At 37.2% G+C, this 27,657-nt stretch overlaps 1 protein-coding gene across 1 annotated transcript; it reads right to left on the bottom strand.

Moving 5' to 3' along the window:
* Positions 1–772: 772 nt before the first annotated feature.
* Positions 773–27,128, bottom strand: HNF4G (hepatocyte nuclear factor 4 gamma). Its single transcript, XM_029923778.1, has 10 exons — positions 27,026–27,128; positions 23,969–24,140; positions 17,930–18,024; positions 15,045–15,151; positions 12,999–13,154; positions 9,204–9,291; positions 6,821–6,973; positions 6,456–6,692; positions 5,063–5,185; positions 773–978 (listed from the first exon to the last, which is right to left on the bottom strand). Exons 1-10 carry the CDS (start codon positions 27,111–27,113, stop codon positions 857–859), a joined length of 1,341 nt encoding a protein of 446 aa, XP_029779638.1. The 5' UTR covers positions 27,114–27,128; the 3' UTR covers positions 773–856.
* Positions 27,129–27,657: the final 529 nt, after the last annotated feature.

Here is a 27,657-nt window from a genome sequence, read left to right as displayed (position 1 = left end):
GTGCCCTTTTAGATGGCACAGGGCTTATCACTAAAGACTGCTCTCCCAGGCTCCCGGGGAACTAGATGTGGGCATACGCTAAATTCAAGTCACTGGATGACTACTAGAATGTTTTAGGAGAGAGAAATCAGTGTTTCTCTTGGTCAAGCCACTGTTTTAAGGGTTTCCTTTTTTTACCATTTATCCTGTATCCTGATTGGTAAAACAAACATGTTCTATGTTAAAATACATCTTCAAGTATAGGCAGATTATAAGGAATACCCAGTCATCCTTGGAACAACTATGTATAATTTTCTAAGCTTAAGATAGGCATATATAACTGTGGGCCAAAAAGATGCTTCTTAGCCACTAGATATCCATGAGTGATTTGTCTTCAAAGAAATATTTCCTATTTTATGGCAATTGCTTTGTTTCTCTAACTTCAAGTTTAAAACTGATTTTAAAAAAACTGGGTACATTTTACATTGATCTAGAGTTGCTGATCTACCTTTCTTAGTCAAAAAAGGACACTCAGTTCTACATCAGCCTCACAATGAAGCAATTATTTATAGATTTAAATTCATATCAAGACAACAAATGAAAGTAGTACATAAGATCCAACTGGTTCCAGAACAGTGCAAGAGAAGTTGGAAAAATACACTATACAAACATATCGAAACTCAGACATAGATTATTTGCACCTGAAGGTTTTAAACAGTAGCAACAAACAAAATGAGCGTATAAACAAGAAAATGGGAGACCATCTTACAACAGCACCATGGAGAAGCCTTGGCTAAGAGTTTGCCAAAAGTACTATCCTGAGTTATTTAAACAAGTTTTCACATTTATGCAGTGCCGTTCGGGAGTAAACATGTTCTCACAATTGCTTTTGTTTGGAGAGAGGCTGGTGCGAAATCACCGAAGCTTGGTTTGCAGCTATTTTGTGCTGTTCGTGTCCAGAGCCTTGTGGTGGAGAAGGAAGTGGAGTCTCAGGAGTTGCTAAAAAAGAATCAGAGAATTGTATGTGATGGTGACAGTCATGCTGGCCCTGCCTAGTAAGCCCTGCATGACACTGATTTGCATTATTTCACTGTGGAGATGTTTTTAAAAGATCATATATAAAGTACGATTATCTAATACATGATGAGCTCAGTAAGGTACCATTTGAGTTGCAGCCCTCTTCACTCCCAGATAGCATCCACATGGAAAAGAGCATGCTTACACATCTTAGTAGTCACTCAATAGTCACTTCCTGTCTTTCTTAATAGCATTTATGAGCATTTGATTCTCTCACAAACCCAGCAGAAAAAAAGTTAATGACGAGAATGAACAGAATGCCAGTTTTTTCCAAATCTTAGAAAACAACTGTACAATTTTTGCAATGAAAAATGCACATAAAATAAATTCGGTTTGGATTCCCCTAACTCAAACATAACAGACATAAAAAGATATTTTGTGAGTGCTTTGAAACCTATATTGGAATTAAGTGCATCTGAAAAATACTGGCATTTTGTTTCAAAATTATTCTATGAGAGTTGAGGTCATCCATCCCTTCCTCATCAAGAGCAAGCCCAGGTGATCGAAAAAAAAAAAAAGAAGTTACCGTTTGAATACTTCATTATCTAGAATAGTGTTTCCTCCTATTGCAAAATTTTACTATATTATAAAATAATCTAAGAGCTATTCTAGATTTTTTATTTTTTTAAACTTAAAAATTTTAATATTCACATTGATTATAATTCCATATATGTAACAGAATGGGTAGAAATGTTTGATAGCCAGACTGAGGCACTGCAAACTTTGTAGACTTCTTTTTTCAAAAGAGCTTTTAAAAATGGATAGAAAAATTAGAACAGTTGTTTCTGCCTGACCTTCTTTTATGTATTGACTTTATATTATTAAATATGGATTAGCAATTGCTTGGAAACAACATATTTAGATACAGCTTAATTAACAAAAGAATTACCATAATTGCTTTAAAAAAATATTTCTGATGAATCTAAGCCTGCCAGGGCCTGCTCTAAAAGGCCAGGAAAATACACATGAACTTAAATTTTGTGTGTGTGTGTATGTGTTTAATGTTTTGTTTTGCGTAAAATAAAAACTATTCCAAACAGGTATTCACAGAGCAAATTTCTTCTACAAATGATTCTCAGAAATATTATGTTGGGAGGGATAACATAAAAATGAGAAATATGATGTGATTTTAAATAGATTAGGGTCAGTAAATATGCTTCTAAAAATACTAGAAAACTAACATTTAAAAAGTAAGAGATCCAACCACCAACAGAATTGTTAAACTTCCTTGCCAGCCGATGCCTATAATGTTTAATATGTTGTTAATGTGCTTTATTTTCTGAGTTGATGAATAACTGATCCCTAAGGGGGACAGCTCTGGACTTGGCCTCTCTGCTCTTGACTGTGAAAGAAAAATGGTAACATTTGCTTTGCAAGGATGGTTCCAAATTGATGTCTTTCAAATACATTTCAAGTACTATTTCCATAATTTGAGATATATTTTAATGATTTTATTTCTGCCTTTATCATGTAGTCAAAGAACTTTCTGTTTCAGACAATTTACATGTAGGTTTACCAGCAGCTGCATCTAAGGGGTACCAGGGAAAATACCCATTTCTGTGGCCTTTCCTTCCCCTCCATGGCTAGGAAGCAGTCAGGTGGTACTCCCTAAATTGTTGCATTTCTTTGAACACTTTCATGAAACCACATTGAAACTAGTTATTAAGGGCTATTGTAAATTCAGTAGGTAATACAGGGACGCATAATAATTATATCACAGTTACTTTAGGAATCTCAGTGAGTCGGCTGGTTTAGTGTTGGAGGACATAGATCAAAGGTAAATGTGGGAATACTCAGCACAAATCCAGAAACAATCCTAGGTATTTTGTCAAATGGAGATTTTTATCTCTGGAGTAGCTTATGAAAAATAGAATTTGTATTAAATCTGTAATACTATCAAATTTCCTTTGCTACTAACCCCTACTACTTATGTAATCATTTTAGTTCCGAAGTGTTTTCCCAGTGGCCCTCACTTTGCACAAATCTGACATGCACGAATTTCAGTTATTACAGCTGAGATGAATAGCACCAGTCTGGCAAAAACATGGTTCACATTTCAGTTAGCATGGTAACTCATGATTAACTGTGACTAATTGCATAAATACAAACTTAACTGCTACTCTTCGGCCTACATTGATCAGCTCAGTAACAGATGGGTATTGTGGTCGGTGACCATCCACATCACATCCTGAAGTCGGTCTGGGAGGTCGCTATTTGATTCAGTGCCTGTCCTGACAACTAAGTGGGTAGTTGTGTCACTTCCTCATCTCCTATTGATAAATTCTCGGAACATTTTGCAAAAAATGGACAATTAAAACAGAATTGGCAAAATATATATATATAAAAAAGGAAAAGTGACAACGCAGGAAGTGAATGGAACATGGATGGGTGGAGTGCAGAAGAAATCGTGCCCGTGGGAATGCAGAAACTGCTGCTGTTTGAGTCTCTAAATCTGCCTTCTGTGAAATCTTGCCATTTGCAATCACGTGGAAAGAGCTAGAATGTATTATGCCAACTGAAATAAGTCAGTCAGAAAGACAAATACCACATGATTTTACTCATATGTGGGATTTAAGCAACAAAACAGATGAACACAGGGGAAGGTGGGAGGAGAAGAAAGGGAAACAAATCACAGGAGAATCTTAATGATAGAGACCAACCTGAGGGTGATGGAGGGAGTTGGGTGGGCAGTGGGCTAGATGGGTGATGGGCACCAAGGAGGGCACCCGTGATGGGCACTGGGTGTTGTATGTAAGTGAGGAGTCACTGAATTCTACTCCTGAAACCAATACTGCACTGTACGGTAACTAAAATTTAAAATAAAACCATAAATAAAAATAAATCTGCATTCTGGATCTTAATGAAGGAAAACTGATGGACATTAGTGAAAAAACTTCATATTACATAATTTCTCAGAGATATTTAAGACATGGAAATTGCAAAGGGTGAAATATTAGAGGTTAATCCAAACTTCCAAAAAAAGTAAAATTCATCAAGGTATAGAAAAGATGCTCCTTCCACTTGCAATTTAGATCAGGGGAATGAAAAAGCACTGTTTAAACTACACTTCATAATTTTTTTTTACAGATTTTTAAAAACCGTTTTTCATTTATTCGGGGGGGGGCACGAACAGGAGAGAGGCAGAGAGAGAGGGAGAGAGAGAATCCCAAGCAGGCTTCACACTGCCAGCGCAGAGCCCAACGCGGGGCTCAAGACCAACAAGTCGCTTAAACGGCTGAGCCATCCAGGTGCTCTTTCTTCATAATTCTTTTAACAAAGAAATAAAATATGTTAATTCTCACTGTATCTAATGCTTACATTATAGTGTCCTAAATAGATATTAGGATTATTGTTATTCAGCTTCACTAAAGATTTATAATCTGTAGTTAAAAGAGTTCTTAATGTTTCAGCACTTCACTTATTTTTAAATGTCTATCTTAGGACAGAGAGAGAAAGGTAGAAAGCATGAGCAGACACACACATATGTGTGAAGGCAGGGGAGGGACAGAGACAGAGAGAGACAGAAGTTCCCAAGCAGGCTCCGTGCTGTCAGCGCAGCATCCAATGTGAGGCTTGATCTCACGAACCATGAGATGATGACCTAAGCCAAAACCAAGTGTCTTGGCACTTAACCGACTGAACCCCCCAGCCGCTCTGGCAAGCATTTTAAAAGGTCACAATCAACTATAATTTTCCTATTGATTAATAAGATTTCTTAGCATGGTTCCAGCTTGCACAGTCCCTGCCCTACCAGACCAAACCAGGACTGCCCGGACAGTCCGTTGTACTTTAGAAACATGTATGCACTCACATCCCATTTGAGGGAGTGAACCCAGGCGTAAGGAGAACAAGTGAGTTGCTGAATAGCACAGAGTCTTCCATGGTTGAGTCCTACAGAGGAAACTGCACCTAGGTTTTGCTGTTTCTGGGCACTGATAGATTCTTTCCCCAATTCCACTTTTTCTTAATGAAGCTTCAAAAATATTATGGTTGAAAAGATACTTACAGATCTGGTCGGTATGAACCAGTGTTGACATGGGACCTAAAAGTATAGTTTGTCCAGTTAATGGATCTTGAGACAGATGTGGGTGCACTGGATGATGGAGGTGACCGGCGTCACTGGATGCGCCTAGAGGAGAGAAAAAGATGCCTGCTTTAGTGATATTTAATCAACGACGCAAGTTTAGCTTGCGAGGTATGCTTTGATTGACAGCTTGAATATTGCTATTTTTACAAAGTGCGTTTTGGGACTTCAAAAATAAATGAATAGAACTGTTGCCATATTAAGGACAACGTCAGCTTTCACTGTGCATTGGCTGGATTAATGTTGTATCATGTTATGTTGTATATTAATAATGGACCTTGTGTGCCGTTTCCTGGAATCATTAGGTTTGCTGCCTGTTGTTAAGGCAGTTCCAAGAACCACTTACCTCAAGTTTATGGTATTTGGGATCACACTAATAGCATAAACAACTTTTATTTCAGAAAGATGTCATTAGGAACACATTAAGCACCAGAAAACTAAACCTACACGAAACTAAAATAAAGTGATTTTACAAGGAAATTTAATTTCGATCCAAACACAAAATAAATGATTTCTTAACTTGTTCCTGACATTTATTGCAGCAATGAAATCTCATTTTTCCCTTCTTATTGTGTGATGTCAATTAATTATTTCAGGAGCCAAGTGTTTATTTTTAAGGTATTTACTGTAAATACTTGTAGGTGATGTTGCAATGTTGACATCTTTGAGTTTTTAAAGGAGTTAAGGCATAGAAAAACATAGTACACCCCAAGGAGTCCTAAAAATAGGAAATCCATTTCTGTTTACCGTATTTGAAAGGATAAACTGAGGCAAGAACTGTGTGGGGCAAAGATGGCAGGGACTTGTAGGAATCGAGGATTTCAATGTGGTCAAGTATTTTTTCCTCCATCAAATGGGTTTTGCACCTTCTAAATGTTAAAACAAAAAATAAGCCCACTATGTCACAGACAAAAAAATAAGTAGGTTCTACTCCAGAAACCAATACTACACTGTATGCTAACTCACTTGAATTCAAAGAAATAAATTTTTTAAAAGAAACTTGGAAGAAGAAAAATAGGCCAATCTTTTCCAGAGTGCAATGCTAATAAAGAACAAAGAAATTCTTTTTTTTTTCTGATGTTTTATTTATTTTTGAGAGAGAGAGAAAGAGAGACAGAGCGAGCAGGGGAGGGTCAGAGAGAGAAGGAGGCACAGAATCTGAAGCAGGCTCCAGGCTCTGAGCTAGCTGTCAGCCAGAGCCCAACGCGGGTCTCGAACCCGTGAACCGTGAGATCATGACCTGAACCGAAGCTGAATGCTTAACCGACTGAGCCACCAGGGCCCCAAGAACAAAGAAATTCTTAAATGCACTCACCACCCAGTAACATTTCCTGAAGTAAGTTGTCAATTTTAACCATCCCGAACAGTTTAACCAACTGGATTTGCTCGATCATCTGCCAGGTGATGCTCTGCAGCGTGGGCAGGAGCAAGAGCAGCTCGCCAAACCTCCCCCGGGAGTCGTACTGCCGGTCGTTGATGTAGTCCTCCAAACTGAGCTGCACTTGGAATCGCATGTTCTTAATCTTTACTGGGTCGCTCAGCCCTTTTGCATCTAAGAAAGGAAGAAAAGTGGCAATCTAAGAGATCACGTCTTGCTAGCATGTGTGAGTAAGTATTCCAATATTAAAGAATGCTTTGATTTTCATCATAATTATTTTTAATGGAATTCTGAAAACAAACCTGGATCAAAAAATACAATTGCTTTCAAACAAGCATATTCATTGTCATCAATCTGAATTTCTTGAAATGGCCGTACCAGCTCATCTAGAACCCGGTTGGCCACACGGCTGATCTCAATTTCACTGCTGTTGCGGTGAATTATGTAGTTGTTTCCTGGGGGGGGGGGAGAAAAAAGATCAGCACACCCCAGTGAAAGATAGTCGGATATGATTTAACTTTTTACAGGTAAATATTTTAAATGGTTCTTCCCTGGAAGGAATAGGAAGAGTACTTCCTTTCAGTAGTGTTAAGTTACGTATGTTAGGAAAACTTAAGAACACGTCAAGGATCAATGACATTGATAATATGATCACATGCATTTTAACAGCCTCAGTCACTAGTGATAACACAAAAGTACAGACTAATAACAAGCTAATAATTGACAGGAGAGAAACAAAATATAATGATTAGCCTTCTACTATGTCAGTTATCTATTAGTGTCTTAATCATTAATGAGTGTAACACAAAACCTAAAGAAACTTTCTTGCTTACAGAGGATAAAAACAGGACTCCTTTGATGGTCTGGGTGTATGTTGGTGTAGCAACTTGTGAAACACAATTTTAACAAGCCTAAGTAGATGAATTCAACAACCTCTGCAGAAGAACTAAAAAATGTAGCCTTGCTCTTATGAAAAATTAGTTCACTTAATTATTCAGAGTAAAACAGTTTAGAATTAGGTAGCAAATATATTTGGGTTTTTAGGTATATTGTATTCAATCCATAATGACAGCAGTAGTATGGCAGTCTTATAAATGCAGGAGAGTGTTTAACAGAATCCCAGTGCATCGTCTCTGTGGTCCCATTATGTGGTTTAGAATTCTGGCTCTGTCTCTTATTAGTTTTGTGAGTTTAGGTAAACTTTCTCTGCTTGCATTTCTTCATCTGCAGAATAATAGTACGTACCTACCCCTTAGTGTTATGATGAGGATTAAATGAGATGCTGTGTATTTATATGTAAAGCACTTAGAGAATGCATCTTACATAGCAAGTCCTCAACAGATACCAGCTGTATCTATTATATTAGCTATGTCATATTACATATGGCAAATATATCATGTTTTATTTATTTCTATTTTAGGTCAAAATATCTAATACAAAGATAGAAGGAGCAATCTAGTCATCATTTCACACAGCCACTGAGAACTGGAGGTAATAATCATTAGAGCATCTCTACTCTCTCAACAAAAAAACTAATTTTAAAAGGTAAGTCAGGTGAAGGGATTGAAGCAATTACTTAAGGAAGACAAAATCCCTCCCTTTGCTTCTTCTCCCCCCATTCAACCTGCCATCCTACTTTGCTTCTTCCAGTACGACAACATAACTATCAGGATTTTCAGACACAACCACAAAATAATCTTTTTAACTTGGCATTTTGCATGGTATCATAGGCAGTGAGATTGTAGGAAATAAACATGTTCCTCGGAAGTGTATAAAACAAGTTACAAGTATTAAGTAGCTGCTGTAGGAGTGGGAAACAACACTGAGACTCCAATAAAGTGGTCATATAAATCACCAATTTGTTGTCCTGATAGGATTCAAGCATACTTCAATATTGTGTTTATTGAACAACATTTATTTCTCTTTTATTTTAAAATATTTTCCCTCCAGTTTTATTGTGAAATAATTGACATACATCACTGTACAGGTTCAAGATGGACAGCAGGATGGCTTGATTTACATATATTGTGAGATGGTTACCACAGTAGGTTCAATTAATGTCCATCTTCTCACGAATACAATGAAAACAGAAGGAAAAAAATCCCCTTGTAACGAAAATGCTTAGAATTTACTATCTTAACAATTAGCTCCCGTCATCGTGTCCACAGTATTTATCTAACTTATAACTGGAAGTCTGTACCTTCTGACCACTATCTCCAACTCTTATTTAAAAAATTTTTTTTAAGTTTATTTGTTTTTGAGACAGAGACAGAGAGAGTGTGAGTGAGGGAGGGTCAGAGAGAGAGGGAGACACAGAATCTGAAGCAGGCTCCAGGCTCTGGGCTGTCTGCACAGAGCCCGATGTTGGGCTCGAACCCTCGAACCATGAAATCATGACCTGAGCCAAAGTCCAATGCTTACTGACTGAGCCAACCAGGTGCCCCTCTCCAACTCTTATTTTTAAATTTTAATTCCCCCACAACATCTCAACGCCCTCTGAACTTTCCTGCAATCACGTCAAGGAAAGATAGGGTCTTGAGTGAAGACACAATTAATTAAATCCAATTTGTGAAATGAAAGAACCATTTGACACTGTCTTGAATGCTTGCTACATAGAGAATAGATCCGGTGTAAAGATGTAGCATGCATAATTTCTTCTTAAATTAAAAAAAAAAAAAGACTTACCCAAAAGCAAAATATCTTTATACACCATGGATCTCTTTGTAGCTCCAAGCAGCAAATGTTCCCCTGCGTGAGCTCTCAACAGTGCCACCTTAATGAAAAATTTCAAGTTTAACAATTAATTATAAAATATAATGATTAAAAGATGGCATAATTTAAAACACGGTATAATATGTATCTGATTAATTCAGTGTTCTTTAAGCCTGGGACCCTCTTTTTTCAGTTTTAATAAACTATAATATAGATAGATGCTTGCCGTCATTAACTCTTCCATTTTTCTATTTCAGCATGTCAATGGAGTTTTACCTTTCAAAATTTCTAAAGCTTAGAAAACAATACCATGGAAACTAACTAACAAAAAAGTAGATTTGGGCTGAAATAGAGTCAGAATTCAAATGCTAGCCTGGCCACACACTACCTGTTGACTTTTAGATACGCTAACCAGTATGTTTAGGACTCAAGTGTTTTCATCTTTTCAAGATGAAAAGAAAATATATAAGAAAATATATGTAAAATACAGTTATTACACAGAATAAACTGAATCAACAACAGCAAATCAAGGACTTGGGGCAAACTGAGAAGAGGATGGGTGACCTCATAGCTAACACTTTGTAGACGGAAACTAATTGCACTGAGCTCTCAGCTGAGCTTCACGCATGTGCTCTACTGCCTACTTGCCATCTCCTCTACTAGGAAGGCTAGGAAGCATTCCAAGTGTAAAACATCAAAGTAATGTTTCTCCAGTATCCTCATCATCTTAGTAAACGGCCCCCTCATCTAAAATGCTTGCTCACGCCAAAACCAAGAGCCCGTTTTGGTTCCTTTCTAAATGCACAGCAAATCCAGGTACTGCTTCTCCAGAGCTACCACCCCACTGTCATTCTTCATCTGCCAGAATGCGCTCCACGGAGCTAATATGCCGATTCTTGCTTCCCTTCTGCTTCCTCCGTCCTAAATCCTTCTGGCCCGAGCTTCCCAGATAACATTTGTGAAAGAATAGTCACCTAATATCACGCCTCTCCTGAAAAGTCTTCACTGGTTTCCAGCTGTCTTTACAATAAAACCCAAAGTCCTTAACAATGGCCTCCCAGGTGAAAGCACAATGGTTTGCGCACCCCCCACCCCCCACTTCTCTGGTTTCATCTTGTGACATCACTCGCTCTCTTTTCTCTGGGCTCATTATTTCGACTCACCTCACAGGCTTTGAACATGCTGCTCCTGTCCCTGGAATGCCTTGTCTCCAGGGCTTGGCATGCTTGGCCCCTTGTCCTTCAGGCCTCAGGAAACATCTCCAATCCCCAATTTAAAGTATGTCTGGCCATTCCAACACAGTCGTTCTACAACTCACCCCATTCCGTTTTATAGAACTTATCCCCACCTAGAATTAACTTACTCATAATCTGTATCTTTTTTATTGTCTGTCTCTCCCAAATAGAGTGCAGAATTTATGAGAATTGTGACGAGTCTGTATTTTTACTGCCAGATCGTCACAGTCCCTAAAACAGAAATGTAGTCCTAATAAATATTCGTTTGATGAATTTTCTGAGTGAATTTAACTGATCTAGGATCAGTTTTAAAAACTGTTAAGTGGAGGTAATAACACTTATGTCAGGGTTCCTGAGGGAATTAAATCAAATAATGTAATATTTAATGCAACTGAAAGCTACTTCTCGAGTGCCTTAACCACATTGGACATTTGCCCATCCATGGCTAGTCATGTTACATTGTTAGTATTAAAGTGTTATTTTGCAAATAAAAAACATTTCTGACAGGTGACTAGATTTTAAGTCTCCAATTTTTAAATCATTGCCTTCATACATAAGTCAGCAACTTTTAAAGAGGAGTGATAATAAAAGTGTAAAGCTGATAAATAACATAACCCTACTTATATGGCTTGGGGTGAGACACATATGTTTTAGCAATTTGGCATTATTCACTCTGAAACAACCTTCTGAACTAAACTATCTTTATGATATGTCAATAACCATGACTCACACCAGGAAGGCAGTTACAGAACATTTTAAGAATGATTTCAGATTTCATAGGACTTTTTTTATTTTTTGGTCACCAGGAGAAATGCTGTCCTAGAAATATAACTTCTGACCTCCTATGATCACTTTTCATTCTGGTTGTGTAAATATTTTGCCCTTCTTTGATTTTTAAACAATCAGAAATGCACCTTTCCATTTGATTGTTTGTTTTTGTGTATCAGTGATTAAGAGCACTGGGCAGAGGGTATTAAAATATACACTGGGTATAATACACATCACGGTTTATGCAGTGTGGGGAATTAAAATTTTTTTAATTATTTGCATCTACAAGTTATTATAAACTTCTTAAATGAAGGCATTAAAAATGAATCTGCAGCTAATAATCTAATTTCACAGACCAGGAAATTAAAATTCTTAACTATTCATTAAAGTGTCTTAATGTATGTATGACAAAATATAAAAAATAAATGTATTAGGATAAGATTATTTTATCTGAATTCGATTTCTCTGTAGATTTTCGAGCATGATTCTACAGATGTTTTTGCCGAACCCATGTTTTTATACGGTAAATGCTAGGATAAAATTGACAACATGAAAGGCAAAATTTTATGTCAGTTGCATAAAATTCCTACCAAGACACCAACACAACCTATGAGGTTGCTGTCTAGGAGTGGCCTGGTGTTTCCGTGGAATTTTATATGGTGCCTTCCAAGGCACATTGAGACATGATACTGTACCATTTGCCCCCCAGACATTTGTCTCCCAATGGCAGCTACTTGCTATCTGTTTTCCTTCTTCACTCACGCCTTTTTAAAAAATATTTCACATGATTTATTTTATTTATTTAATTTTTTAAAATTTAATAGTTTATTGTCATATTGGTTTCCATATAACACCCAGTGCTTCTCCCCACAAGTGCCCCCCTCCATGACCATCACTCCCTTTCCCTCCCTCCTCCTCCCCCTTCAGTCCACGGTTCGTTTTCACTATTCAATAGTCTCTCATGGTTTGTGCCCTCACTCTCCCCAGCTCTCTTTCCCCCTTCCCCTCCCTATTGTCCTCTGTTAGGATTCTCCTGTTAGACCTGTGAGTGCAAACAGATGGTATCTGTCCTTCTCTGCCTGACTTATTTCACTTAGCATGACACTCTCGAGGTCCATCCATGTTGCTACAAATGGACAGATTTCATTCTTTCTCATTGCTGTGTAGTACTCCATTGTGTATATATACCACATCTTCTTGATCCATTCACCCGTTGATGAACATTTAGGCTCTTTCTATGATTTGGCTATTGTTGACATTGCTGCTATGAACATTGGGGTACATGTGCTCCTATGCATCAGCTCTTCTGTATCCCTTGGGTGCTATTGCTGGGTCATAAGGGAGTTCTATGGATAGTTTTTTGAGGAACCTCCACACTGTTTTCCAGAGTGGCTGCACCAGTTTACATTCCCACCAACAGTGTAGGAGGGTGCCCGTTTCTCCACATCCTCACCAGCATCTTTATTCTCTTGATTTGCTCATTTTAGCACTTACGCCTTTCAAACTCCAAGAGGGAAGATTAGTATCTTCCTCCACTTTGCCCAATTAATAAATTTGCAAGACCCCTAAAATAGAAGGTAAACAGTTGTGCCTCTTAATAGAACAAGGTGAATGGACAAGAAAGCTGATCTTTTTTGTCACAAGATAATTTAACCCTTGTCAATTATGGCAAATCTATTATAGATATAATTTTTAAAAAACACCATAAACTTAGCAAGGTTCAAAAATCATTTCTGAAAGCATTCATAGAAAATTTAACTTATACCTGATCATCCAGCGGTAACTCACAGAAGGCAGGAATATATTTGGCCCATTCTACTAAGACTAAGAGCTGCTGCTTCATAGATTCGCAGACGTCACTGATACTTGCGATTTTCTTAACATTTATGTCAGTGCTTGCCCCAGGGCTCGAGACTGAGATCTGGCATTAAGAAGATTACATTAATTTATCATTTAAAATACCACATGAGTACCATTTTTCTTTTTCTTTCTTCCCCCTAGTTTGCTTGTTCATTCATTTATTTATTTATTTTAATATGATTTATTGTCACATTGGTTTTCATACAACACCCATTGCTAATCCCAACAAGTGCCCTCCTCCATGGCCATCACCCATTTTCCCCTCCCCCCAGCCCTGCTAATCAACTCTCAGTTTGTTCTCTCTCTCAGTTTGTATTTAAGAGTCTCTATTGGTTTTCCTCCTTCCCTCTCTGTTTGTAATCTTTTCCCCCCAGGTCTCCCCCATGGTCTTCTGTTAATTTTCTCAAGGTCTACATATGAGTGAAAACATATAGTTTCTATCTTTCTCTGTCATTTCTCTTTTTTCTAGGATTCCGATAAATAAACACCTTTGATGTGGACACTATTATTGCCACAGTATCTTGAAATATATGAAACATTTTAAAATTGAGGAAAAAAAATACCAATCAGTTCAAGTTAAATTGAAAATATTCACTGTACAGAACCATGCTCTGGGAGTGGTACTTTATTTTATTGGCAAACCCATAAAATAAGTTACTCAACTTTCAGGGAGTTTCCTAATTCAAAATGACTATACAGAAAGATATGCAGTATTCACATGAAATATACTCTGAGATTTTATTTTTAATTAAAAAATGATATTTCCACTAAGAAAGCCCACCTTTAACTTTTTAAAATATCTGAAGAAAATGTTTCCAATGGATACAGTTTACCAAACTGAGGAGAAAAGAGTTAGATGAGAAGCCATAACTACTTATGGTGCTGCATTAAGTAAAAACCCATCAAAATTAAATTAAGAAACCAACTTTTGACTCAGCAACATTGAAAAGAGGAAAATGGAATGAAGAATTTTTCAAACTATATATAATTTTGAACTATATAAGATATAAGTGGTCTCAAAATGCTTTTCTGCTACAGAAAATCTCTTTCTAAAAGTCCTTATAAACTTCATTTTTGAATATGCATGTGTGTGGTATGTGTCTTTTTAGCTGTATATTTATTTCCTCACAGTTTCCCTTTAAGCCATTCCATAAATGCTCTATAGGACTATCAAGTAATCTTCGAATACTGATGATTAGGGTGATGTTGGCCTCATCATACTACTCTTGTGCTATCAAAAATGAAAGTAGTTATGCTGACTCATTATAGGGCCTGATTAATAGTTAGCTAGTTCATAATTTGCTTTACTATAGAAAAATACCATTAACTTTTCTAATGGGACAATGCCAAAATAAACCATCTTCAAAAGGTTTCCTCATTTTATTTGTAAATGATTTATTTTTATGTATATAATTAATGGCAGACATGTGTTAAACTTTGGACTGATAGTCTCATTCTAGAAATTTAAAATAATAAACTTTTTCTCCATTGCTTCTGAATTTTGGCTCTTCCATTAAATACTTGTTTCCAAAGCAGACGACAAGATAAGTTCTTGAGTCCAGAAACCATTTTCAAGGAAGGAAGCTCTGATGATAGGTCTCAACCAAACTCCCAAAAAGTCATCATAACCGATTTTACAGATTTAATCAGTCAAACAAGATAGTGCCCCCAGAGCACTGTGCTCCTCGTTCAATATTTTAAATCAGTCTCATAAACTAACTTTTATTTAGCAATATTATATTGAAATGCATTTCATTTTTTCTGTTTAAAAACAGGAAGTTGTCCAGGAAAATCAAAATTAAGTCAACAGCCTTCCTAATATTTTCAAAGTAAAACTGCAATTTATTTAAGTAGTGAGCACATTTAAAGGAATGTAGATTATTTTAGAATGATGCCTAAATAGACATTTGATTCTTTTAAAGAGGACTGGGTACTGGTGTGCAGCGGGTACCTGGCGAGACCGAATTTCTGCTTGTGCCAGAGTGTTAATGGAGGGGATGTTGCTGCCATCAAATGTGCTTCTTCTGGTGCTTATTCGATCACGTTCGTTTTGCACAGCTGGGGAGAAAAATCGCAGTATTCATTGGTCAGTTCTCTTCAGTATATGTCAGGACAAATGTTTAAAGATAAAAAAAATAGTAATAAATAGTAAGAATGGATAGTTCTTAAAGACCTGAGAAGGGCTTAAGACAGAGTGACTGAAGATATTTTTCATTCTGTATCGTTTTCAAAAAAGTAGAAAGCCAGAGCTCATAAAATGTTGCCTTTTGAAACTTCATGGTTGCATGTGTGTCACAAAGTGTTGAGTCAGCCAGTTCAGCCACGTTGTATGAGGATGACTTTCCATTCTCTCAGTCAATAAAACCATAAGATAAGTAGACGAAGAGTATCGCCATGAGATTGACCAAGTCAGAGAGTGTCTCCACAGTTAGAAGATATGAGTCATAGATTTTGAAACTTCCATATTCTTTTTTGTTTCTTAAACACTAGCCAAAATGGAAAGTAAATTTATTTAGGTAAGGTGATTTTAAGCTTGCAGTCTTATGCTCTCTTGTGAAATGATGTCCTTGGGACAGTTTACTGACATTAATAAAGCAAAAGTTGCAGCAAGGGGTCTCTCTTGAGAAGAATGAGGTTTTGAACATCAGCATTTTGGAAAGGTGAGGGCTTCTTAAGTATTAAATAAAAATCTTCTAAGAGACAGCCAAATTCCCTATTAAAAACTACATTTTAAACATAAGGATGAGTGAGCAAGGGAGTATTACCTTGTATATTTGTCATATAAAGAATAATACAAGTCAAATATTGAAGCTAGAGTTTAAAACTTAGGAGATAAATTTATTTTCTGTTAACCAAAAAGAACAAGGCCTACAGTCTCCAAATTTTTTTAAATCAATGCCTTACTGTGTTCTTCTGGAGAGACATTAAACTATTAGAATCTTTTATGCAATTATTCTCTTTAATACTAAAGAGATTCATCAGTTCCTAAGCCAAAATCTACTATCTACCAAAAACGTACTATTACCCACCAATTCATTAATTTGGAAGAGACTACACTGGACTTTTGCCTTTAAGAGTGAATAGTGTTTAAGTTGGAGTGAATCATTAATATTTTATTTTAAAATCATATTTACTGGTAGCTTACTCTTTTATTCCCCTCACAGAAATTATCATTGATTTTCAGCCCAAACTGACTCATGTGGAAATGCATATGTGGAAATAAAAAATTAAAATGTAAGCTACGCTTTTATGAATTTCATTTACATGATCAATCCTTAGAAACATGCCGAAAGAAATTTTGAACATTTGTAATCTTACTGCTGTCATTTTTGACATAAAACCATGTTTCTATATGTTTCCATTCAACTAACTTTGATATTATGCTATAACTGTAAATAAGAGAAATATATCTACTTTAAAACCCAAAAGTTACTTCCTGATCTACTGAGAAAAAACAACAATGCACTATTCTATGAACAACAGAAGACACGATTTAACTATTTTTGAAAGTAATTTTATTTCAAAACCTGTATACTCTTAAAGGAAATACAGGATGGTGACTTGCTTATACTTTTGTAGGGGTAATGCTGTGGTTCATGTGAAGTAGATGAAGTTGACAGACAAAGTATATAATTAATCCCATAAACTACTAAATATGCCATTAGAAATAAGTCATTTATAGTGACAAAATGTTTCTCCCTTAGTTCTGTAAACTTTGTTTTGCCTTCTTTTTGAGACTAGCAATCTAAATAAAACTAATGGAATTTTTGTCTCTTTAAAATATTGTGACAAAGAAAAAATGAGTTACGTACAAGATAGGTTTGGTATGTTTTACATTTCTGTAGTGTATTAATTTGATTTAATTTTTTATGGATTGTGAAATAGTTCTGAAAAATATTTCTTTGTATATAAAAGGCATAAGCCTGTGATCAAACTGATAAGGATAAAATCTTGCAGTGGCTCATCCTGACAAATCCCCCAGATTTGTTTCTAAATTAACCATATTTAGGGGGTGTGCCTGGACGGCTCAGTTGGTTAAGCACTGGACTTTTGCTCTCAGCTCCAGTCGATCTCATGGCTGGTGAGTTTGAGCCCCATGTTGGGGGCTCTGTGCTGACTGCTCAGAGCCTACTTGGGATTCTCTCTCCCTTCCTTTTCCTCTGCCACTCCTCCACTGTGCTTGCCCTCGCTGTCTCTCTCTTCTCAAAATAAATAAACATAAAAAACAAATAACCATCTTTAGAATGTAGGATAATATATCAAATTATTTACTATGTTTGAAATGAAATTAATGTGCACTAAAATAGGGTATCTAGTCCATTATCTCTGTTCCTCAACAGAAAGTAAGCTTCCTGAGAGGAAGGACTCCTTCTTCTGTTATGTTCACCACTGCGACCTTAGCATCCAGAACAATTTTTAGAAAGAAGTGCTCAAGAAATATTTCTTGAATAAACAAATGAATGAACAAAAGGCTCATGTTCAATGTTGGTAAAATGAATAAAGATAATCAGTTGCTGCTGACAATAAATATGGGTTTAAAAATACATTTGTAACTTTAACCTATTAATAATTTTGACATTTATCTTCAGAACGTTACTTAGAGAATAACTTTGTTTCCAGGTGTTAGACCCCAGTAGACATAATAGTGTCTGGAAAGAAACAGTCATCAAAGACTAGGTGTCAGTGTTCTTGGGTAAATCCTTACACTCAAAGAATTACAGATTCCTCACTGAGGCAATTCAGAACACATGTGAAAAGGTTACTGTGATTAAATGAGGATGTAAATTTTTACACTTTTGCTTAAATAATTGTCATTATTACACTATATATTATTACCTTCTTTTTTCATTCCTGCTCTAAAACACTTTCTTAATCGACAATATCTACATTGATTCCTTTTGTCCTTGTCAACAACACATTGCCGACTGAACCTATAACATCAAACAAAGAAATATTAGCTTGCAGACAACTATTTATTTAGAAAGTGCACAAATAAACAGACAAATAAACCTTGGATAAGTACGGTCAAATGTGGCCCAACAGAAGGGATGTATAAGAACGATTACCTGTGACATTTCCAGTCAGTGATGAGCACGTACATGGAAATGTCATAGGCTGATGAACAGATCAATAAAATGTGGAAACGCAGGTCTCACCTCTCATGCCGTCTTCATAGTAAAATAAAGCTGAATGATACCCCACTTTTCAGCAGTATACATTATCGCTTCTATCATGCGTCATGAAAGCCAAATCTAGTTTAAAAATCTTGGCGGGTGAGTCCTAATTGCTTATCGCTAAATGGTTCCAGTGTAATGGAGAATATATCAGAACTTCATTCCTCTGCGCTTTCATGCTTTGCTCCCTTTCAATATTTTTGTATTAATTTTAAATGTGTTCACATGCAATCGAAATTTACTCTAACTGCGCAATCACAAACCCAGAGGCGGTTGAGAAGGGCACTGAGAGTCGTCGCTGTTTAATTGGGTACTACCTCACACTCTCCAAAATGGCTGTACTCAGAGGGATACGACAAACAATGAAGAGTGTTCATGAAGATGTGGAAAAACTGGAGCCCTCATACTTGCTCTTTTTTTTTTTTTGAATACATTGATTTTTGTAATATAAAATGATGGAGCTCCTTGGGAAGAAAGTTGGGCAGTTTTTTAAAAAAAGTTAAACGTTAGAGTTAGTCTCTGACCCAGCATTTACACGCCTAGGCACACCCACAAAAGAATGAAAGCATGTGTTCACACAAGAACTTGTACCCAAAGGTCCACCCGCCATTATTCATCATAGCCAAAGTGCAGGGACAGCCTAAATGCCCATCAGTCGATGAACAGATCAATAAAATGTGGTACACAGACACAATACTTATTATTGCTTGGCAATAAACAGAAATGCGGCGCTGATATATGCTACAACATAGATGAACCTTGAAAACACTGGGTTAAGAGAGAAGTCGGACACAAAAGGCCACATAATGTACACAGCCATACCTGAGAGAGACTGCTGTTTCCGCTTCGTACCACCACAATAAAGCAAGTATCATAATAAAGTGAGTCAAGTCAAATTTCTTGGTTTCCCAGTGCATATAAAAGTTATGTTTACACGATACTGTAGTCTATAAAGTGTGCCACAGCATTGTCTAAAAAAGCAATGTAATACCTTCATTAAAAATACTTTACTGCTGAGGCGCCTGGGTGGTTCAGTCGGCTACACAGCTGACTCTTGATTTCGGCTGAGGTTATGATCTCATGATTCATGAGATCAAGCCCCACATCAGGCTCTGCACTGACAGTGTGGAGGCTGTTTGGGATTTTCTCTCCCTGTCTCTCACCCTCTCGGACTTGCACTCTCTTTTCCTCTCAAAAAAATAAACCTAAAAAAATACTTTATTGCTAAACACTGCTAAATATTATCTGAACTTTCAATGATTTGTAATCACTGATCACCATAACAAATATAATAATAATGAAAAACTGAAATATTGTAAGATTTACCCAAATGTGACACACAGACACAAAGTTGGGAAAATGGTGTCAGCAGACTTACTCAACACAGGGTTGCCACAAACCTTCGATTTGTAAAAAACACAACATCTGCACAGCACAATAAAGTGAGGGGAGTTTGTTACTTAATTTATATTAAATGTCCAGAAAAGGCAAATCTATACAAATAGAAGGTGGATTAGTAGTTGCCTGTCATTGGAGGGGAGGGAGTTAGGGAAATGGGGGGTGACTGTTGAAGTGTATGTCATCTCTTTGCAAGGTGACGAGAATGTTCTAAGTTGGTTGGAGTTGGTTGGTGGCACCACTTTGGGAACATACTCAAACCTGACTTGTGTGCTGAAAAAGAGAAATGTACAGTCTCTGGAATTAGATGTAAACTTGATTTCCAGGTCATTCACTCTTTTTGGGGAGGGGGTAAGTTTATTTATTTATTTTGAGAGAAACACAGAGAGAGTGAGTGGAAGAGGGGCAGAGAGAGAGGGAGAGAGAGAATCCCAAGTAGGCTCTGTGCTGTCAGCATGGAGACCGACTCGAACGCACAAACCATGAGATCATGACCTGAGCTGAAACCAAGAGATGGACGTTCAACCAGCTGACCATGCACTCCCACCATTCACTCTTGGTAGAACTTGGGTTTATTATTTAACATTCCCAAATTCCCTTACAGTCATCCAATAGGAGGGACCCGCAGTAAGAAGTTATTGTGAGAGAATACTTTTAAGGCTTTGGGGCAAATATCAATCACATAGTAAAATAGTAACATTTTCTAATAATAACAAGATAATAAAATAATTACATAATTCTATCATAAAATTGCCCACATGTATTGGCATATTACTGATTATTTGTAGTGGGAATAAAAGTACATATTTTATAATCTATAAAAGATGATATTTTTCCTAAAAATGATGAGTAGCTACTTTATTTTTTTTTAATTTTTTTTAATGCTTTTTATTTATTTTTGAGAGACAGAGAGAGACAGCTGGAGCAGGGGAGGGTCAGAGAGAGAGGGAGACACAGAATCGGAAACAGGCTCCAGGCTCTGAGCTAGCTGTCAGACAGAGCCCGACGCGGGGCTCGAACCCACGAACCGAACCGTGAGATCTGACCTGAGCCGAAGCCAGATGCCTAACCAACTGAGCCACCCAGGCGCCCCAGATGAGTAGCTACTTTAAATTGAATGAATATAAAACCTACTATAAATAAATTGAATTGGAAAAGAGATATTTTCAGAGTGAGAAGAGAAGAACTGTTCACTTGGAAATGTATGGCTGAGGAGACTTCCGGAAAGGGAGGCAGATTACGGATATACAAGAGGAAAGCACACCTAATTAACATTAAGGATAAAATTGCATAAGCATATTATAAAGCACCTTCTCTGTACAAGATCCTGGTGTAAGGATTTTACAAAAAGGAATATTACCGGTCTCCTCTATTCATGAAAACTAGGGTCTAACAGAGTACACCAAATTTAAAAACAGCCATAATAAAAATAAAAACAAAAAACAAAAAGCAAAAACAACCATGATGTGAGAAGTATTGAAACAGTAATTTAAAGTGCTTTGTAGGGGGGTGCCTGAATGGCTCCAGTGGGTTAAACAACTGACTCTTGATCTAACCTCAAGTCTTGATCTCAAGATTGTGAGTTTGAGCCCATAGTGGGCTCCTGGCTGGATGCGGAGCCTAATTAAGACAAAACAAAACAGGGGGCCTGGGTGGCTCAGTCAGTTAAGCATCCTACTTCGGCTCAGGTCACGATCTTGCAGTTTGTGGGTTCGAGACCCATGTCAGGCTCTGAGCCTACTTCACATTCTGTGTCGCCCTCTCTCTCTCTCTGACCCTTCCCCTGCTCGCTCTCGCTCTCTCTCTCTCTCTCTCTCTCTCTCTCTCTCAAAATAAATCAACATTTACAAACAAAACAAAAATAAAGTGCTTTGGGAGGAAAGTCCACCTTCAGTGTGGGGAACAGAGTGGAAATGAAATTTGCACACCTAAGGAAATGGATAAATTTGAGAGTAGCAAACTCTGAGCTTTAAAAACCTTTATGCTCCTATACTTTCATCATTACAATAATAACTATTTTCCAAATGGAAAATCATAGCGTTTGCTTAATGCCAAAATATGTAAAGAAGGCTAAGTTGGCAGCAATACTCATGAAGGGAAGGTGTGAGGAGTTAAACTGTATATGTGGTGGGAATATTTTTTAAATTCCTAAAGTTGCTATGGGAACACTCCTTTCTTACTTTTCCCATACAAGAAGTGAGGAAATCTTGGAAGCCCATGGTGCTGATATAATTTGGTTCTTACAAGTCTTTGTTGGATTTAGTTGTTTGGATGACACCAATTTTCATAGGCGTGTCTTTCATCTTTAACAGAACACATGACTGAAAATATATTGTAATTTTGTATTCATTTTAGCTGTTAATTTTGCAAAAGCACTCAATAGTTAATGTAATTAGATAAAAAGTTTTGATGTGGGAAATCTACTTGGTCTACTTTTTTACCTCTAGAGTTTTGAGATATATAAAAGCAAGTTTCATCTAAATATGTATATTTTTGTTTATCAAGATGATTTTAAAGTAGGTGAGTTACATTTTTTAAACCAACTTCAAGCCCTCCTGGAAAAATTACTAGAGGACACTAGTTAGATTTTTGGAGAGTTATTAACTTTTTTCTAGATCCCTAGAAATCAAGTTGCACCATATTGTGAGAGAGTTAATTTCTTCCCAAATGTCTAATTAATCCTAAAGCAACATAGCAATTCTATACAAGCTTTTCATCAACAGAGCAAGCATTGATATTTTTCTCTTATCATCAGCCATTTTAATAGTCCACCTTTAACAGAGCCAATCTGCACTCAAGAACCGTCATTCTTGGGGCGCCTGGGTTGCTTTGTGGGCTAACTATGGCCAACTTCAGCTCAGGTCATGATCTTACCCTTTGTGAGTTCAAGCCCCACATCAGGCTCTGTGCTGACAGCTCAGAACCTGGAGCCTGCTTCAAAGTCTGTGTCTCTCTTTTTCTCTCCCCATCCCTCCCCAGCTTGTGCTCTCTCTCATTTTCTCTCAAAAATTAAAAAATAAACATAAAAAAAGAACTGTCATTCTGAACACTCAAGGGGGAATATATAACCCTAGTTTGTACTATAATGTTAACTAGATATTATTTTTTAAAAGGCCTATTAGAAACATGCGCTATATACAGTATAGTTACATACATTTTAGACAAAACATTAAATTCAACGGCAAAATTGTGGCATGAGAGATATATTTAAAATTTGGGGACTGAAAATATAATTCATTTACTGACATCAACAAGCTACCAAAATCACCTGCACTTTATAATTTTGTTTTAAAAGACTCAGGCTATGACGATGTTGAAAATAAAATCATTATGCAGAAAAATACACAGATTGGGAATCCATTTAAATATAGATTTAAATATGTCTGTTAGTATGTGAACATGTAGTAAAACAATAAAGAAAGACAAAGAAAAGACAAACACCAAACTTCAGACAGTAGCTGCCTCTGGGAGAGAGGAGAGGAAGAGAAAGTGACAGGGGAGTGGGGTTTGCTGGAGGCTTCAACTATATTGATCTACCTTAGGTGGGAAGGATGTGGATTTTTTAAAAATACGTTTGTATCTAAAATGTTTCATAAAAAAGAACCACCCTGTAGGAATGCATCCTGCATAGGCACCCACATAGTCTCACTCTTTTTTAAAGAAAGCTTTAAAAAAATTTTTTTTAATCTTTTATTTTTGAGAGAGACAGAGACAGAGACAGAGAGAGGAGGAGCAGGGGAGGGGCAGGAGAGAGAGAGGGAGACACAAAACCTGAAGCAGGCTCCAGGCTCTGAGCTAGCTGTCAGCACAGAGCCTGACGCAGGGCTTGAACTTGTGAATCATGAGACATAACCTGAGTTGACATTGGATGAGATGGGGCGCGTTCAGGGTGATATGGCCGTAGATGACCTGAACTGAAGTTGGATGTGTAACCAGCTGAGCCACTCAGGAGCCCCAAGAATTCCTTTTTTAAAATGTTTATTTAGTTTTGAGAGGGAGCGAGGGAGCGAGCATGGGTGCATGCACGTGCATGAACGCGGGAGGGGCAGAGAGAGAGAGAGGATCTGAAGCAGGCTGTGTCAACAGCAGAGAGTCTGATGCAGGTCGAATTCACAAACCATAGATCATGACCGTGAAATCAAGAGTCAGAAGCTTAACAACCGACCCACTCGGGTGCCCCCCATCACCTTACTCCTGCTGTCGCTTACAGAAATCTGAAAGCTCTCATCTCATCCCTCACGTCTTGCACGCCATTTTGAAATGCCTCTAAAGATAACTTTCTCAAAAGGAACATCTCAAGTACCTGCAGGAATAAACGTGACTCTTGCGTATGCTGCGTCGGAAGAAGCCCTTGCACCCATCACAGCTTGACGCTCCATAATGCTTTCCTGTCGCTCTGTCCCCACAGATAGCACATAGACAGTTGACACCATTGTCTGTGGTATTCATACTTGTTGTCTCTGGAGCAGAGCTCTCTGTTGAAGAAAAAGCAGAGTAGCCTTCAAGTTAATACTAAAGTGGTTCCAACAACCCTACTAATTATTCACAGGCTCAAAACAGTCTGTTCCTTGGCTTCTTGGAGCGCACAAGGGCTCTCCTTTTAGCCACTGTCCTCTTCTACCAGTCTCCATTCCAGTTTCCCCTCTCATATTTCTCAAGATTCAGCTTTGGGACACCAAAGGTTTACATTCCCCCAAATATGCCTTTTCCCAAGGAAAGCTCATCCAGTCCCATGATGTTAAATATGTATATGATGAAAAATCCCCAGATTTTATCTCTAGCCCTGATGTCTTCCATGGGTATCCTCAGTCTGAAATGACCAAATACCTATTTAACAACTTCACTCGGAAGTTTAATAGGAATTGCAAATTAATGTATCAAAAAGAGAACTCTTAGTTTTTCTTAAACTTGTTCTTCTTTCAGTCTTTCTTATGTCAGTCAATGGTACCATCTGGTACTTAGGATCAATAACCTGGTGGTCTTCATTGGATTCTCTCCTTCATTGTCCATATCCAATCTAACAGTAACTCCATATTTGGAACACACACCAAGTCCACAACTTTTCACCCTTTCACCAAGGCAAGCCTTAACCAATCGACTGTAATCCTTCACCTGGATTACTGCAATAGCCTCTTATCTAATTTTTCTATTTGCACCCTTGCTCCCCTACTTTATTACCCCAAAGAGTCATGAAATGAGATATTTGGATCCTATGAGCCTTCTGCACCCAACCTTCAGAAACAGAATAAAGCCTATACGTCTTATAAAGCCTTGCATGGCACAGCCCCCTCCCACCTCTCTGATCCCATTACTCCGAACGACTTTTCATCCTGTTCTCTCTTCAACAATGTTGCCTTTTTTACCCCTTTGAAGTCTGTTCCCATCTCAGTCTTTACACTTGCTGTTCCTTCTGCCTCAAAGAAACATTCTTCCTCAAGGATGTCTGGGAGCTGCTCCAATCTCACGCTTTCTGTGAAATATCCTCTGAACACACATCTAAAAGAGTTATCTCTCATCTACCCTTTAAGTAGAATCTACAACCCTGTTTATTTCTTAAATAACTGTCTCATTTTTTAAAACTATATTATGTACAGGTCTGTTCTTTTATCACCCCTCTTTCACTGCAGAATATAAACTTCATGATGTTAGAGAATGTAGATCTGTCGTATGCACCAACCCCCGCCCCCCAGCTCTCAGAACTGCGCCTGGTGTAAAGTGCACATCTAATGCACAGTTTTGAAGGAAGAGGCTTGAAAATTTCCACATGTATGTTTTTGTTTAAATATTTCTTATACGAATCAATATGCAATTGTTTAATACAAACATAGCAACAGCTCATCATATTTTGAATGTAACAAAAGTTAAAATTAAAGGTTGTCATATCCTGATTATATTCTGTAAAAAAACACATATTCTACTTACTGATACTTTTGAGTAGGCAAACATAACTATATATAATTTCATCAAGTTAAGAAAAACCTTAATGAGAGTAAGTTAAAGGGTTAATCGTGTGATGTTACAGAGTTTAAATCTAGGAATCTTTCTTTTGGTAACATAAATAAAATAGATATTGAAATGTGGTAGTTAGAAGTATTAGGATTGATTGTATTCTAGGAAGCTTATGGAAATAGGAAAATTTCACCTCTTGCTTCAAGTTTATGCTATACTTAGTATATTGTTAACAACATTATCACAAAACAAACAACATAGAAAACACTTGGAAAAGTCAGTTGTGTTAAATATTTAGGGTAAACCTGTCCTTACTGTTTAGTAATCTACAGCCTTAAAAAAAATCATGATTAATCTGACAAATCCATTGTTAAATGTCTCAAATCAAACCTAAACATAAGGAATAAAAATAGTGACTTCCTAAGATTTGAACCTAAGATTACATGTTCCTCTAAATTCTCTTTGTGCTAGAATTTCAGAATTCCTCTTCTAATGATTAAAAAAAAATCTCCCCACTAATATTGTTTACTTAAATATAATGAGAAGAGCAGTTGTAAAATTGAGGAACATAGCAGAACATTACCATATCCTGAGTGCAAGACACATTCTCAGTCCTGAACTACATATACACTCACACACCACACACACACACACACACACACACACACACACACACACACGCCTTTCAAATTATACATAATTACCAGATTCTAGTAGTTCTAACAATTACAGCTAATCTTGGACAAGATTTTTATTTGAATTAATGTCTAAATACGAAGTCATCAGTAAACTCTATTATATAAATACACGAACTCTAAACAATTCATGCCATCTTTAAAGTTAAAATGTTACTGTAGATAAATACCAAGGGCTCTGGGAGGCTAAACATTAGCTTGACAAGTAGTAAGGTTATAATATAAGCCTTTATTTCCTTTCATATTTGTTCGGTGTTAAAACTTGATAGTCATTTTAAATGCAGTTTCTCATCAGTAGTCACTGAGAACTGAAGTGACAGGGGGAGGCCACCAGTAAAGCCTCCAGTGTTCCGTACGTCATTTTATATCCTGCATAGAGAATGGACTTCACAGCCAATCTGCCAATGTTACCCACTGCTGTGATTTAAAGTAAATAAAGTAACGTTGAAACTGTTCCTCTTTCCCTGACTGGCCCATGACGGGATTCTGAGGCCACTTTATTTCACATAGCTCCACTCTTCGAAAGCTTCCACATAAAATAGCGTAGCAGTCTTAATATAAATTTTGGGATGAAAGGCAAAAGCTCAGATTCGAGGTCTTAAAAAGCAAGCTCTGAATTCTTCAGCAAGAAAACTCGGAGCTACCTCCCAGGAAGCTCAGTTTAACCCTCCCGTTATACCTGTTCTCTTTAGATCTACAAACAGATGAGAACTCACCATTTGAATTATATAGAATCTGCATAGTTTCAAATTCCAAAGTTGTATACGTTGGGTCCAAAACTTCACTGTAATTTGCCATATCCATGTCCAGTATTGGTTCCGATACCCTCATCATTGACTTAGGAACACACATACAAGTGGCACCACAGGCCAGCGTGTGTGATGGCTGTTGGGCTTTCAATCTGTGAGTGATAATCCAAAGTTAACTGTAACTGAGTGACTTATGTGCTGCCGTGGGAGGAGCTGTAAAACTGTAAACTCCTCGCAGGCCATATTCTACTCATTTCTTTCTCTTTTATGGCATACGAAAGCAATTCCTTGTGATAATCTTGGAATGCTTCGTGGAATCACCTTATCTGAAATGCTTAGTGGACTAGCATGATTTTCTAAATTGATTTCCAGTAGACAATAAATGATGTCATCAAGTAGTTAAAAATAGAACAGAGAATCTCCGTCTTCAACTATTTATAACATGATTTATCCCAGGTAAGGGGCCAAAATCACATACCACGGATTCTAAAAGATGGGGCTTTACTGTTATACATTTGATATCAGGACTATAGGTTAACACTTAACGTAAGCTCGTAATTTCAATTTTTCTTACTGTACAATAGAGCTAACATTGTTTA

The sequence above is a fragment of the Suricata suricatta genome, chromosome 15 (assembly GCF_006229205.1).
Source record: "Suricata suricatta isolate VVHF042 chromosome 15, meerkat_22Aug2017_6uvM2_HiC, whole genome shotgun sequence".
In the NCBI taxonomy this organism is placed as follows: Eukaryota; Metazoa; Chordata; class Mammalia; order Carnivora; family Herpestidae; genus Suricata; species Suricata suricatta.
Note: the sequence above shows the minus strand (reverse complement) of the source record. Positions and strands in the feature narration are given on the sequence as shown.